Source organism: Gymnoscopelus microlampas (genome assembly GCF_963454915.1).
Source record: "Gymnoscopelus microlampas genome assembly, chromosome: 2".
Taxonomy (NCBI): Eukaryota; Metazoa; Chordata; class Actinopteri; order Myctophiformes; family Myctophidae; genus Gymnoscopelus; species Gymnoscopelus microlampas.
The window spans coordinates 62393242-62406068 of NC_139939.1; the positions used below are offsets into that span (position 1 = coordinate 62393242).

At 42.0% G+C, this 12827-nt stretch overlaps 1 protein-coding gene across 1 annotated transcript; it reads right to left on the minus strand.

Moving 5' to 3' along the window:
• Positions 1 to 792: 792 nt before the first annotated feature.
• LOC311056265 (zinc finger RNA-binding protein-like) lies at positions 793 to 3482 on the minus strand (the record flags this gene model as incomplete). The annotated part of the gene is made up of 4 exons (XM_084072750.1): positions 793 to 933; positions 1202 to 1321; positions 1855 to 2039; positions 3335 to 3482. 4 exons carry the CDS (start codon positions 3480 to 3482, stop codon positions 793 to 795), a joined length of 594 nt encoding a protein of 197 aa, XP_083928876.1.
• Positions 3483 to 12827: the final 9345 nt, after the last annotated feature.

The following is a 12827-nucleotide window of genomic DNA, read 5'->3' on the forward strand; positions in this document are numbered from 1 at the left end:
CACTTATAGGGGGCGGCTACACCGCCCCAAAAAATCACACCCAGTGTGAAGTGGGAGGTGTGGTCATCACAGTGGTCATCACAGTGATGGAAGCTCACTTAAAAAAAAACGTTATTTTTAAAGTGCATAGTCCTATTTATAGGTTATTAATTTCATCATGTGTCTCGCTAGCCAATCACAGTGCTGAATAGAGTCAGCGGGGGTGTCCAGGGGCCACCCATTGTGGGTGGAAGGGGTGTACAATGGGTGGCCAATCACAGTGCAGGGTTTGGGGGTACAATGGGTGGCCAATCACAGTTCAGCAAATGTCAATGTCCCAACCTCACATATAGGGACGGCTACACCGCCCAAAAATTCAGAAGACCCAGGACCTACCACAGGTCCCTGAGGCTGAGGGATGGGCATGCCAGGCCGGACCCCCAAGAGACCGGGCGGCCCAGGGGCCCCCTGAGGATAAACTCCGTCGGGCATACGGCGTCTGTCATCCCAGTGGTGCTCTTCTTCCTGGAAAGTTTCAGCAGTTTGGGGAAGAAAAAAAAAACAGTGACCTGGGAGTTCAGCAGATTAGACATGGATAATGTCCACTGATGAACCACTTAAACCCTATATACTTAGTCGACTGGGATCACCCAGCGGTCTATACTTGGTTCCCTCCCGTTTTCCCCTCTACGTCAAATCTCCGTGGAAAATACATCTGCACTATTTTCGGCAGATGTTTTCCCCAGAATGGAGACGCAAGTTAAAAATACATAAAAACATCAGCTGGTCATCAAAGACCTCATCGTACCTCATTTACATTCTCCAGCGCTCCTCTTCCTCTCTCCTCCTCCAGAACTCTTCTTTCTGCATCTGCTTCCTCATCTTCTCCTCCTGAATCTTACGGGCACGGATGCTAGGCTTCACCTCCACCTGAAGGTCAGGGTTCACCTTTTTCTAAAAGACCAGGTGAAGAGGAAATGTCAGGACAGATGACGGCATGATCAACTTATGACTTATTGTTTAACCATTCAAAATAGTTCAGTCTAGTGTCCTGGGTCGTGTAGATTACTCGCTTCTGTCTAAAAACCTGTCATGCTAAAAATAACGTTGTCCCAGCTAAAACATGACTTGAAGATCAGTTCTTATCAGCAAGCGACATCAGCCAAAGATAATACATTAGGCATAATAACACTTGTGCCTGCACCTATGAAAATGTACCAACCTTGTACTGCAGTCGATGCCTCCTTCCCTTCAGATGCATCTCCTTCGCGTTGGGATGGTTGAAACTGCATTCACACAGCTTGCAGTGGAAGCGGATGACTTTGCCTTCATCGTTGCGGACCTAAGGAGATGGGTAACACAAAATGTTCAATTCCCTCTATAGCAGTGGTTTTTAACTTGAACTCTTATAGGATCCAACAGCATGGCTCCAATGTGGAGCTAATTCTGTGTAGCGTGCATGCAAAGTTTAGCACTGATCGGTCCTGTGGTTTGTGACACACAGACCCTCTCATAGACAGGTAGGGTATGGCCGAGCAACGCCGTAAAAATACAATTGTACGGCAGACTCAGAGCCAGTCTTCATTTTAACTCTTTTATACTTGTGTTTGATGGAGTGCAATATAGAACGATTACATCCCCACATCCACAGCACTGGCCTTCCCCTCTGGTTCATGGCCAGTGGGGTTTGTTAAACAAAAAACAGCTGTCTCCCTATTTGGGCTGCTGCAGTTGTGCATACTTTTTTGCCAAGGAAAATTTCACAATATAATTTATACTCACAAAAATAACTGATCTACAAGCTAACAATGTGTCGTGTTAGCATGTAGATCAGTTATTTTTGGCAAGCAACACCCAAGTGAACTGTCAGAATACCTCTTCAACGTAGTCGTGTCCAACAGGCTGCACGTCGTTCTGCAGTGCAGCTAGCGCCGCCGCAGACAGCCAATCAGAGATATCATTCTTGGTCTCTGGGGCAGCCATGGAGGGTGGCGTTGGCTTGGATATCTCCGCCGCCTTCATCTCATCCGCTTTCGCCGTGGTCTGCAGTTTGTTTCCTCCTGCAAGGGGCGAAGGGGGAGGTAGGGTTCTTTAGTCTCAGACCATTGCTATTGGGCACAAACCCTCTTCCAATATTTCATAAATTGCCTATTTAGTGGCGAAAATAGGCGATGCAAGGTGTTGTGAGTTTGCAGATGGCATTGGATGAAGTGAACAGCCAACAAATACGATAAAACCCGAAATTGTGTCTACTAATGACTTCATCCTTACTGCTCCAAAAGACCACAGCTAGAGAAGTTATTATTTGTAGCAGGGCCTTATTTTTCAATCAAAAGTTACCGTAAACTTACCATAGACATTAGTGAACACCCAACCTCTAATCGTAAATACACACAAAAAATGAATTGATTAACCGATAAGAATTTGCAAATCAAAATTTTGATCATGCAAAAACAAACAAAACATCACTATTAACACACAATCCCATTCAAAGATTCTTAGTATTGGTTTACTTAAAACTGTGACATTCCATTTTACATTTTACTGAGGAGTCACTAGTCCACAGATGCTTTGACTAATGGACAGCATACAAATGCAATAAATCACAATAATTTAAAAAAAAAAGGAAAACAATGACCGTTTCCATTTGCAAGGGCCAGGAGTGAACTTTTGGCCATTTGACTGCATGGTTAAACTAGGTTATACACTTGTTATTCTACAAGGCACAGAACTTCAAGAAATGTCAGGTTTGGAAACGCACGCCCGGTCGCCGTCCATCACTACACAAGTTGGCAGAGACTTATCCAGACATTGGCATGTAGCCTTTGAGTGCAAAGCACGCTCTGTGAAACCAGCTTCACTCTTTATTAGTGATGAGTGTTTGAACCACTTTCAACCTGGTGTCCCTATTTTGGGCACGTCATTATAGGTGCAAATTGTAAAAAAAAAAAAAAAGTTTTATCATTTTTAAAATGAAAATGGAAGTCGTCTTCTTTATTCATTGTGTGATAAGTACATAGGGGTTCAATGACTTAAACCCTATATACTTAGATGGGTGTGCAAGGGGTCTGTAATTGGCCCCTTCCTTTTCTATCACTCATCAATCTCTGCCGATCTACAAGCTCACACAATGCCTCGTGACGTGTAGTGAGACGATTTTTGTTTTCACTGAATGTTTGCCTATTACGACAAGCCCCGAATAGGGACGCTAGGATTCATGTGGTTGAACTGGTTAAATAAAGAGCTATACTAATCAAACAGGAATACAGCAAAAACATAATGGCAACAAGGTGAAGAATGAAGTCATTGTCAAATACCGCCAGGAGACGTCAAAATTCAAAGGGGACCTACTGACCGACAAAGTTGATCTTGGGGGCGGAGGCCTTCTTGACGGGGGCGGTGGAGTTGGCAGACGACAGACTGTTGCCGAGCGCCCCCCCGCCACCGCTCACTATGTTGACCGGCTTCAGGTAGGAGGAGTTGTGGGTGGGAGGCAGAAGCATTGGAGGAGGAGGTGCCCATGGACAGGGACGAAGAGGTGGTGCTGGAGCTGCCCAGGCCAGAGGAGGGGGTCTTACTGGGGGCGGCCGTGGTGGAGGAGGAGGGTCTGGGTGACCACGCTGGGCTCCGTGGAAGGGATGGGTTTCCCCAGCTTGGTGTGAAGCTTCACCACCTGGGGAACGGAGCAGAGCAACACGTTTGAGGGTTTGTTGTAAAAAGCAGCTGTTCAAACCCTTTTCTAAATCAGTGGTTCTCAAACTTTTTCATGCCAAGGACCCCCAAATTGACATTTATTAGCCCGCGGACCCCCATTTCAAAAGATATACCAGGGACCCCCATAAGAGAAGATTTTTTACGGCTCTAGCAGTGATTCTCAACCATTTTAACTTCAAGGACCCCCAGTTTGACATGCATTAGGGCTACGGACCCCCATTTAATGGCATTTCTATCACTTGGACCGCAATTTATATTGTAAAATCTATGTCAATGTAACTCTGAGAGTGTACAAATGGAACCAAATGGACCGTCCATTTGGTTCCATTTGTACACTCTCAGAGTTACAGACCCATAAGGGTCCATTTGGTGCCTAATCTATCATTTAGCTGGGGACCCCCTGGAACTCCCTCAAGGACCCCTGGGGGTCCCCGGACCCCACTTTGAGAACCAATGTTCTAAATGACATTGTGTATTGTAACGACATGTATGTTTACGACACTGCATTGTGTTAACTAACACCACTAAACTAAAAGCCTATCCATCCATCCAACATGTCACTGTTTATTTGCCATCCTAGGCAGCATGATAGCAAAGCCATGTTCAGCCATTGCTTGAGCATCATGCAAATTGCTGTGTGGCATTGATTGATTGAATTCTTTATCAGCAGTTTGCAAAAAGTACAGAGGCACAGTAAGGCCTACACAATAATGCTAAAAGGATAACACAAAAATCCCTGAGGGCTTGTTTCCATTGTGGTCCTGCGTATTCAATTCATAAAGGCCGAGTTCTGTAGGTGGACACATTCTAAAATGAAATTATATCTATTCAATAAAGGCTTTACCTTCAAGAAGGATTGCCCCTTTTCTTTTCAGTTGAAATTTAAAAAAATAAATTGTACATCGTGCTGAATATCAGTATTGTGGTAAGATCTAAAAACACTGCAGCATGATTTAATACCACAACACAGTCACAGACAAACGTTGGTAATCATTCCAGCGTGCGTCAGTACGGCCAATGCTCTCATATCATAAATCTCATATTTGGGAACACACATGTTGACATCTTTGCTTTAATTGCCAAAACACGTCAAAGCTAAAGTTCCCCTTATGACTTATGAAGCTGTAAAAGGATTGGCTTATGTCTTTATTAAACCAGATATGCAAACATGTTCTGTTTTTTTTGTCCTTCCAAACACCTGAACCAAGCATAGAACTTGCGTACCGGTCATATATGCATACATTTGTGCCAAATATACACAGTATAGAGACAAGTACACAACGTCCAGTAAGCCTGCCTGTATGTGGGCGTGTGTATATTGAATGAGGGTTAATATCTTTTGTGACCGTTTACAATCCATTATGTTCCTAAATAATGTGCTTATCGGTGTCAGCCAGGGGTCTATAATGGGCCCCCTCCTTTTTTACCCCTTTACAAATACAATCTCACAGTGCGACACGTTGAAAGATTGTAGATTAATGTAGTTAACCACATTAATCCTGGCTTACCCATTTTGGGCATGCCCTTATAGGCAAAGGTTTAAAGACTTAAAAAACATGTTTATCAAAGTTCTCAAATTTTGAAAAATCGTCAATGTATAAAACTTCATAAGACAAGCTGTGAGCTTATATCCCAAAGTGCAAATTAGTGCTTACGTGGTTAAGCCTAATCCATAGGTAAAATGGTGTCGCTGGTCAAAAAGAACTGATCTATGCGAGCAAGTGACACATGATGGTAATACATGGTACCATAAAATAAATACATTACCTTCTGATGCTTGGCCCCACGGATATGAGCGGCGTAAGCGTCGGCTCCGGTGCAGGAGACGTCACACAGCTCACAGCGGAGCTGGTTCTGGACGCCGCGGGCAGAGCTGCTGGTTCCTCCACTGCTGCTGCTGCTGCTACTGCTCTGAGACACCTTGAGAGCCGCTTCCTTCTTCTTGTGCTTCTGGCCCTCCAGGTGCTCCTTGTATGTCTGGTTGGAGAGGAAGGGGGGTTACTATTCCTTCATTTGAGACACCATTTGCTTCAAATGTAGGACGTATAATGCAAGCCAAGCATGGCGTATTAAGTCGGACAAACCTGCAAAGTTTGTTAAACTAATTTGATCGGTGTAAATGTAGAATTGATATACAGCTTTTCAAGGTACTCAAACAAGCTTGTAGATCAGGTTTGTTTTTGGTCTATAACAACATGCCCAAAATAGGGAGGCGAGGTTCAAAGTGATCCCCACCAGTCTTTAGGCTTCAAAGACCAAGGACTACAGAGACAAGTGTGAGTGTGCTCACCTGCGGGCCTGCACAGCTGATCTTACACACGTCACAGTAGTGGATCTGAGGGGGTTTAGGTAAGGTAAGGTTAGGTAGTTTAGTAGACCTTGTATTGTGGGTTAGGGTTTAGGTAAGGTTAGGTTAGGTAGTTTAGTAGACCTTGTATTGTGGGTTAGGGTTTAGGTAAGGTAAGGTTAGGTAGTTTAGTAGACCTTGTATTGTGGGTTAGGGTTTAGGTAAGGTTAGGTAGTTTAGTAGACCTTGTATTGTGGGTTAGGGTTTAGGTAAGGTAAGGTTAGGTAGTTTAGTAGACCTTGTATTGTGGGTTAGGGTTTAGGTAAGGTAAGGTTAGGTAGTTTAGTAGACCTTGTATTGTGGGTTAGGGTTTAGGTAAGGTTAGGTTAGGTAGTTTAGTAGACCTTGTATTGTGGGTTAGGGTTTAGGTAAGGTAAGGTTAGGTAGTTTAGTAGACCTTGTATTGTGGGTTAGGGTTTAGGTAAGGTAAGGTTAGGTAGTTTAGTAGACCTTGTATTGTGGGTTAGGGTTTAGGTAAGGTAAGGTTAGGTGGTTTAGTAGACCTTGTATTGTGGGTTAGGGTTTAGGTAAGGTTAGGTTAGGTAGTTTAGTAGACCTTGTATTGTGGGTTAGGGTTAGGGTTTAGGTAAGGTTAGGTTAGGTAGTTTAGTAGACCTTGTATTGTGGGTTAGGGTTTAGGTAAGGTTAGGTTAGGTAGTTTAGTAGACCTTGTATTGTGGGTTAGGGTTTAGGTAAGGTTAGGTTAGGTAGTTTAGTAGACCTTGTATTGTGGGTTAGGGTTTAGGTAAGGTAAGGTTAGGTAGTTTAGTAGACCTTGTATTGTGGGTTAGGGTTTAGGTAAGGTAAGGTTAGGTAGTTTAGTAGACCTTGTATTGTGGGTTAGGTTTTCGGTAAGGTTAGGTAGTTTAGTAGACCTTGTATTGTGGGTTAGGGTTTAGGTAAGGTAAGGTTAGGTAGTTTAGTAGACCTTGTATTGTGGGTTAGGTTTTCGGTAAGGTTAGGTTAGATAGTTTAGTAGACCTTGTATTGTGGGTTAGGGTTTAGGTAAGGTAAGGTTAGGTAGTTTAGTAGACCTTGTATTGTGGGTTAGGGTTTAGGTAAGGTTAGGTTAGGTAGTTTAGTAGAGCTTGTATTGTGGGTTAGGGTTTAGGTAAGGTTAGGTTAGGTAGTTTAGTAGAGCTTGTATTGTGGGTTAGGATAGGGTTTAGGTAAGGTAAGGTTAGGTAGTTTAGTAGACCTTGTATTGTGGGTTAGGGTTTAGGTAAGGTAAGGTTAGGTAGTTTAGTAGACCTTGTATTGTGGGTTAGGGTTTAGGTAAGGTAAGGTTAGGTAGTTTAGTAGACCTTGTATTGTGGGTTAGGGTTTAGGTAAGGTTAGGTTAGGTAGTTTAGTAGACCTTGTATTGTGGGTTAGGGTTTAGGTAAGGTAAGGTTAGGTAGTTTAGTAGACCTTGTATTGTGGGTTAGGGTTTAGGTAAGGTAAGGTTAGGTAGTTTAGTAGACCTTGTATTGTGGGTTAGGGTTTAGGTAAGGTAAGGTTAGGTGGTTTAGTAGACCTTGTATTGTGGGTTAGGGTTTAGGTAAGGTTAGGTTAGGTAGTTTAGTAGACCTTGTATTGTGGGTTAGGGTTAGGGTTTAGGTAAGGTTAGGTAGTTTAGTAGACCTTGTATTGTGGGTTAGGGTTTAGGTAAGGTAAGGTTAGGTAGTTTAGTAGACCTTGTATTGTGGGTTAGGGTTAGGGTTTAGGTAAGGTTAGGTTAGGTAGTTTAGTAGACCTTGTATTGTGGGTTAGGGTTAGGGTTTAGGTAAGGTTAGGTTGGGTAGTTAAGTAGACCTTGTATTGTGGCTTAGGGTTAGGGTTTAGGTAAGGTAAGGTTAGGTAGTTTAGTAGACCTTGTATTGTGGGTTAGGGTTTAGGTAAGGTAAGGTTAGGTAGTTTAGTAGACCTTGTATTGTGGGTTAGGGTTTAGGTAAGGTTAGGTTAGGTAGTTTAGTAGAGCTTGTATTGTGGGTTAGGGTTTAGGTAAGGTTAGGTTAGGTAGTTTAGTAGAGCTTGTATTGTGGGTTAGGGTTAGGGTTTAGGTAAGGTAAGGTTAGGTAGTTTAGTAGACCTTGTATTGTGGGTTAGGGTTTAGGTAAGGTAAGGTTAGGTAGTTTAGTAGACCTTGTATTGTGGGTTAGGGTTTAGGTAAGGTAAGGTTAGGTAGTTTAGTAGACCTTGTATTGTGGGTTAGGGTTTAGGTAAGGTTAGGTTAGGTAGTTTAGTAGACCTTGTATTGTGGGTTAGGGTTTAGGTAAGGTAAGGTTAGGTAGTTTAGTAGACCTTGTATTGTGGGTTAGGGTTTAGGTAAGGTAAGGTTAGGTAGTTTAGTAGACCTTGTATTGTGGGTTAGGGTTTAGGTAAGGTAAGGTTAGGTGGTTTAGTAGACCTTGTATTGTGGGTTAGGGTTTAGGTAAGGTTAGGTTAGGTAGTTTAGTAGACCTTGTATTGTGGGTTAGGGTTAGGGTTTAGGTAAGGTTAGGTTAGGTAGTTTAGTAGACCTTGTATTGTGGGTTAGGGTTTAGGTAAGGTTAGGTTAGGTAGTTTAGTAGACCTTGTATTGTGGGTTAGGGTTTAGGTAAGGTTAGGTTAGGTAGTTTAGTAGACCTTGTATTGTGGGTTAGGGTTTAGGTAAGGTAAGGTAAGGTAGTTTAGTAGACCTTGTATTGTGGGTTAGGGTTTAGGTAAGGTAAGGTAAGGTAGTTTAGTAGACCTTGTATTGTGGGTTAGGGTTTAGGTAAGGTAAGGTTAGGTAGTTTAGTAGACCTTGTATTGTGGGTTAGGGTTTAGGTAAGGTAAGGTTAGGTAGTTTAGTAGACCTTGTATTGTGGGTTAGGGTTTAGGTAAGGTAAGGTTAGGTAGTTTAGTAGACCTTGTATTGTGGGTTAGGGTTTCGGTAAGGTTAGGTTAGGTAGTTTAGTAGACCTTGTATTGTGGGTTAGGGTTTAGGTAAGGTAAGGTTAGGTAGTTTAGTAGACCTTGTATTGTGGGTTAGGGTTTAGGTAAGGTTAGGTAGTTTAGTAGACCTTGTATTGTGGGTTAGGGTTTAGGTAAGGTAAGGTTAGGTAGTTTAGTAGACCTTGTATTGTGGGTTAGGGTTTAGGTAAGGTAAGGTTAGGTAGTTTAGTAGACCTTGTATTGTGGGTTAGGGTTTAGGTAAGGTTAGGTTAGGTAGTTTAGTAGACCTTGTATTGTGGGTTAGGGTTTAGGTAAGGTTAGGTTAGGTAGTTTAGTAGACCTTGTATTGTGGGTTAGGGTTTAGGTAAGGTAAGGTTAGGTAGTTTAGTAGACCTTGTATTGTGGGTTAGGGTTAGGGTTTAGGTAAGGTTAGGTTAGGTAGTTTAGTAGACCTTGTATTGTGGGTTAGGGTTTAGGTAAGGTTAGGTTGGGTAGTTAAGTAGACCTTGTATTGTGGCTTAGGGTTAGGGTTTAGGTAAGGTAAGGTTAGGTAGTTTAGTAGACCTTGTATTGTGGGTTAGGGTTTAGGTAAGGTAAGGTTAGGTAGTTTAGTAGACCTTGTATTGTGGGTTAGGGTTTAGGTAAGGTTAGGTTAGGTAGTTTAGTAGAGATTGTATTGTGGGTTAGGGTTTAGGTAAGGTTAGGTTAGGTAGTTTAGTAGAGCTTGTATTGTGGGTTAGGGTTAGGGTTTAGGTAAGGTAAGGTTAGGTAGTTTAGTAGACCTTGTATTGTGGGTTAGGGTTTAGGTAAGGTAAGGTTAGGTAGTTTAGTAGACCTTGTATTGTGGGTTAGGGTTAGGGTTTAGGTAAGGTTAGGTTAGGTAGTTTAGTAGACCTTGTATTGTGGGTTAGGGTTAGGGTTTAGGTAAGGTTAGGTTGGGTAGTTAAGTAGACCTTGTATTGTGGCTTAGGGTTAGGGTTTAGGTAAGGTAAGGTTAGGTAGTTTAGTAGACCTTGTATTGTGGGTTAGGGTTTAGGTAAGGTAAGGTTAGGTAGTTTAGTAGATCTTGTATTGTGGGTTAGGGTTTAGGTAAGGTTAGGTTAGGTACTTTAGTAGAGCTTGTATTGTGGGTTAGGGTTTAGGTAAGGTTAGGTTAGGTAGTTTAGTAGAGCTTGTATTGTGGGTTAGGGTTAGGGTTTAGGTAAGGTAAGGTTAGGTAGTTTAGTAGACCTTGTATTGTGGGTTAGGGTTTAGGTAAGGTAAGGTTAGGTAGTTTAGTAGACCTTGTATTGTGGGTTAGGGTTTAGGTAAGGTAAGGTTAGGTAGTTTAGTAGACCTTGTATTGTGGGTTAGGGTTTAGGTAAGGTTAGGTTAGGTAGTTTAGTAGACCTTGTATTGTGGGTTAGGGTTTAGGTAAGGTAAGGTTAGGTAGTTTAGTAGACCTTGTATTGTGGGTTAGGGTTTAGGTAAGGTAAGGTTAGGTAGTTTAGTAGACCTTGTATTGTGGGTTAGGGTTTAGGTAAGGTAAGGTTAGGTGGTTTAGTAGACCTTGTATTGTGGGTTAGGGTTTAGGTAAGGTTAGGTTAGGTAGTTTAGTAGACCTTGTATTGTGGGTTAGGGTTAGGGTTTAGGTAAGGTTAGGTTAGGTAGTTTAGTAGACCTTGTATTGTGGGTTAGGGTTTAGGTAAGGTTAGGTTAGGTAGTTTAGTAGACCTTGTATTGTGGGTTAGGGTTTAGGTAAGGTTAGGTTAGGTAGTTTAGTAGACCTTGTATTGTGGGTTAGGGTTTAGGTAAGGTAAGGTTAGGTAGTTTAGTAGACCTTGTATTGTGGGTTAGGGTTTAGGTAAGGTAAGGTTAGGTAGTTTAGTAGACCTTGTATTGTGGGTTAGGGTTTCGGTAAGGTTAGGTTAGGTAGTTTAGTAGACCTTGTATTGTGGGTTAGGGTTTAGGTAAGGTAAGGTTAGGTAGTTTAGTAGACCTTGTATTGTGGTTTAGGTAAGGTTAGGTAGTTTAGTAGACCTTGTATTGTGGGTTAGGGTTTAGGTAAGGTAAGGTTAGGTAGTTTAGTAGACCTTGTATTGTGGGTTAGGGTTTAGGTAAGGTAAGGTTAGGTAGTTTAGTAGACCTTGTATTGTGGGTTAGGGTTTAGGTAAGGTTAGGTTAGGTAGTTTAGTAGACCTTGTATTGTGGGTTAGGGTTTAGGTAAGGTAAGGTTAGGTAGTTTAGTAGACCTTGTATTGTGGGTTAGGGTTTAGGTAAGGTAAGGTTAGGTAGTTTAGTAGACCTTGTATTGTGGGTTAGGGTTTAGGTAAGGTAAGGTTAGGTGGTTTAGTAGACCTTGTATTGTGGGTTAGGGTTTAGGTAAGGTTAGGTTAGGTAGTTTAGTAGACCTTGTATTGTGGGTTAGGGTTAGGGTTTAGGTAAGGTTAGGTTAGGTAGTTTAGTAGACCTTGTATTGTGGGTTAGGGTTTAGGTAAGGTTAGGTTAGGTAGTTTAGTAGACCTTGTATTGTAGGTTAGGGTTTAGGTAAGGTTAGGTTAGGTAGTTTAGTAGACCTTGTATTGTGGGTTAGGGTTTAGGTAAGGTAAGGTTAGGTAGTTTAGTAGACCTTGTATTGTGGGTTAGGGTTTAGGTAAGGTAAGGTTAGGTAGTTTAGTAGACCTTGTATTGTGGGTTAGGGTTTCGGTAAGGTTAGGTTAGGTAGTTTAGTAGACCTTGTATTGTGGGTTAGGGTTTAGGTAAGGTAAGGTTAGGTAGTTTAGTAGACCTTGTATTGTGGGTTAGGGTTTAGGTAAGGTAAGGTTAGGTAGTTTAGTAGACCTTGTATTGTGGGTTAGGGTTTAGGTAAGGTAAGGTTAGGTAGTTTAGTAGACCTTGTATTGTGGGTTAGGGTTTAGGTAAGGTTAGGTTAGGTAGTTTAATAGACCTTGTATTGTGGGTTAGGGTTTAGGTAAAGGTAAGGTTAGGTAGTTTAGTAGACCTTGTATTGTGGGTTAGCGTTTAGGTAAGGTTAGGTTAGGTAGTTTAGTAGACCTTGTATTGTGGGTTAGGGTTAGGGTTTAGGTAAGGTAAGGTTAGGTAGTTTAGTAGACCTTGTATTGTGGGTCAGGGTTAGGGTTTAGGTTAGGTTAGGTAGTTTAGTAGACCTTGTATTGTGGGTTAGGGTTATGGTTTAGGTAAGGTTAGGTTAGGTAGTTTAGTAGACCTTGTATTGTGGGTTAGGGTTTAGGTAAGGTTAGGTTAGGTAGTTTAGTAGACCTTGTATTGTGGGTTAGGGTTTAGGTAAGGTTAGGTTAGGTAGTTTAGTAGACCTTGTATTGTGGGTTAGGGTTTAGGTAGGGTAAGGTTAGGTAGTTTAGTAGACCTTGTATTGTGGGTTAGGGTTTAGGTAAGGTAAGGTTAGGTAGTTTAGTAGACCTTGTATTGTGGGTTAGGGTTTAGGTAAGGTTAGGTTAGGTAGTTTAGTAGAGCTTGTATTGTGGGTTAGGGTTTAGGTAAGGTAAGGTTAGGTAGTTTAGTAGACCTTGTATTGTGGGTTAGGGTTTAGGTAAAGTAAGGTTAGGTAGTTTAGTAGAACTTGTATTGTGGGTTAGGGTTTAGGTAAGGTAAGGTTAGGTAGTTTAGTAGACCTTGTATTGTGGGTTAGGGTTTAGGTAAGGTAAGGTTAGGTAGTTTAGTAGACCTTGTATTGTGGGTTAGGGTTTAGGTAAGGTAAGGTTAGGTAGTTTAGTAGACCTTGTATTGTGGGTTAGGGTTTAGGTAAGGTAAGGTTAGGTAGTTTAGTAGACCTTGTATTGTGGGTTAGGGTTTAGGTAAGGTAAGGTTAGGTAGTTTATTAGACCTTGTATTGTGGGTTAGGGTTTCGGTAAGGTAAGGTTAGGTAGTTTAG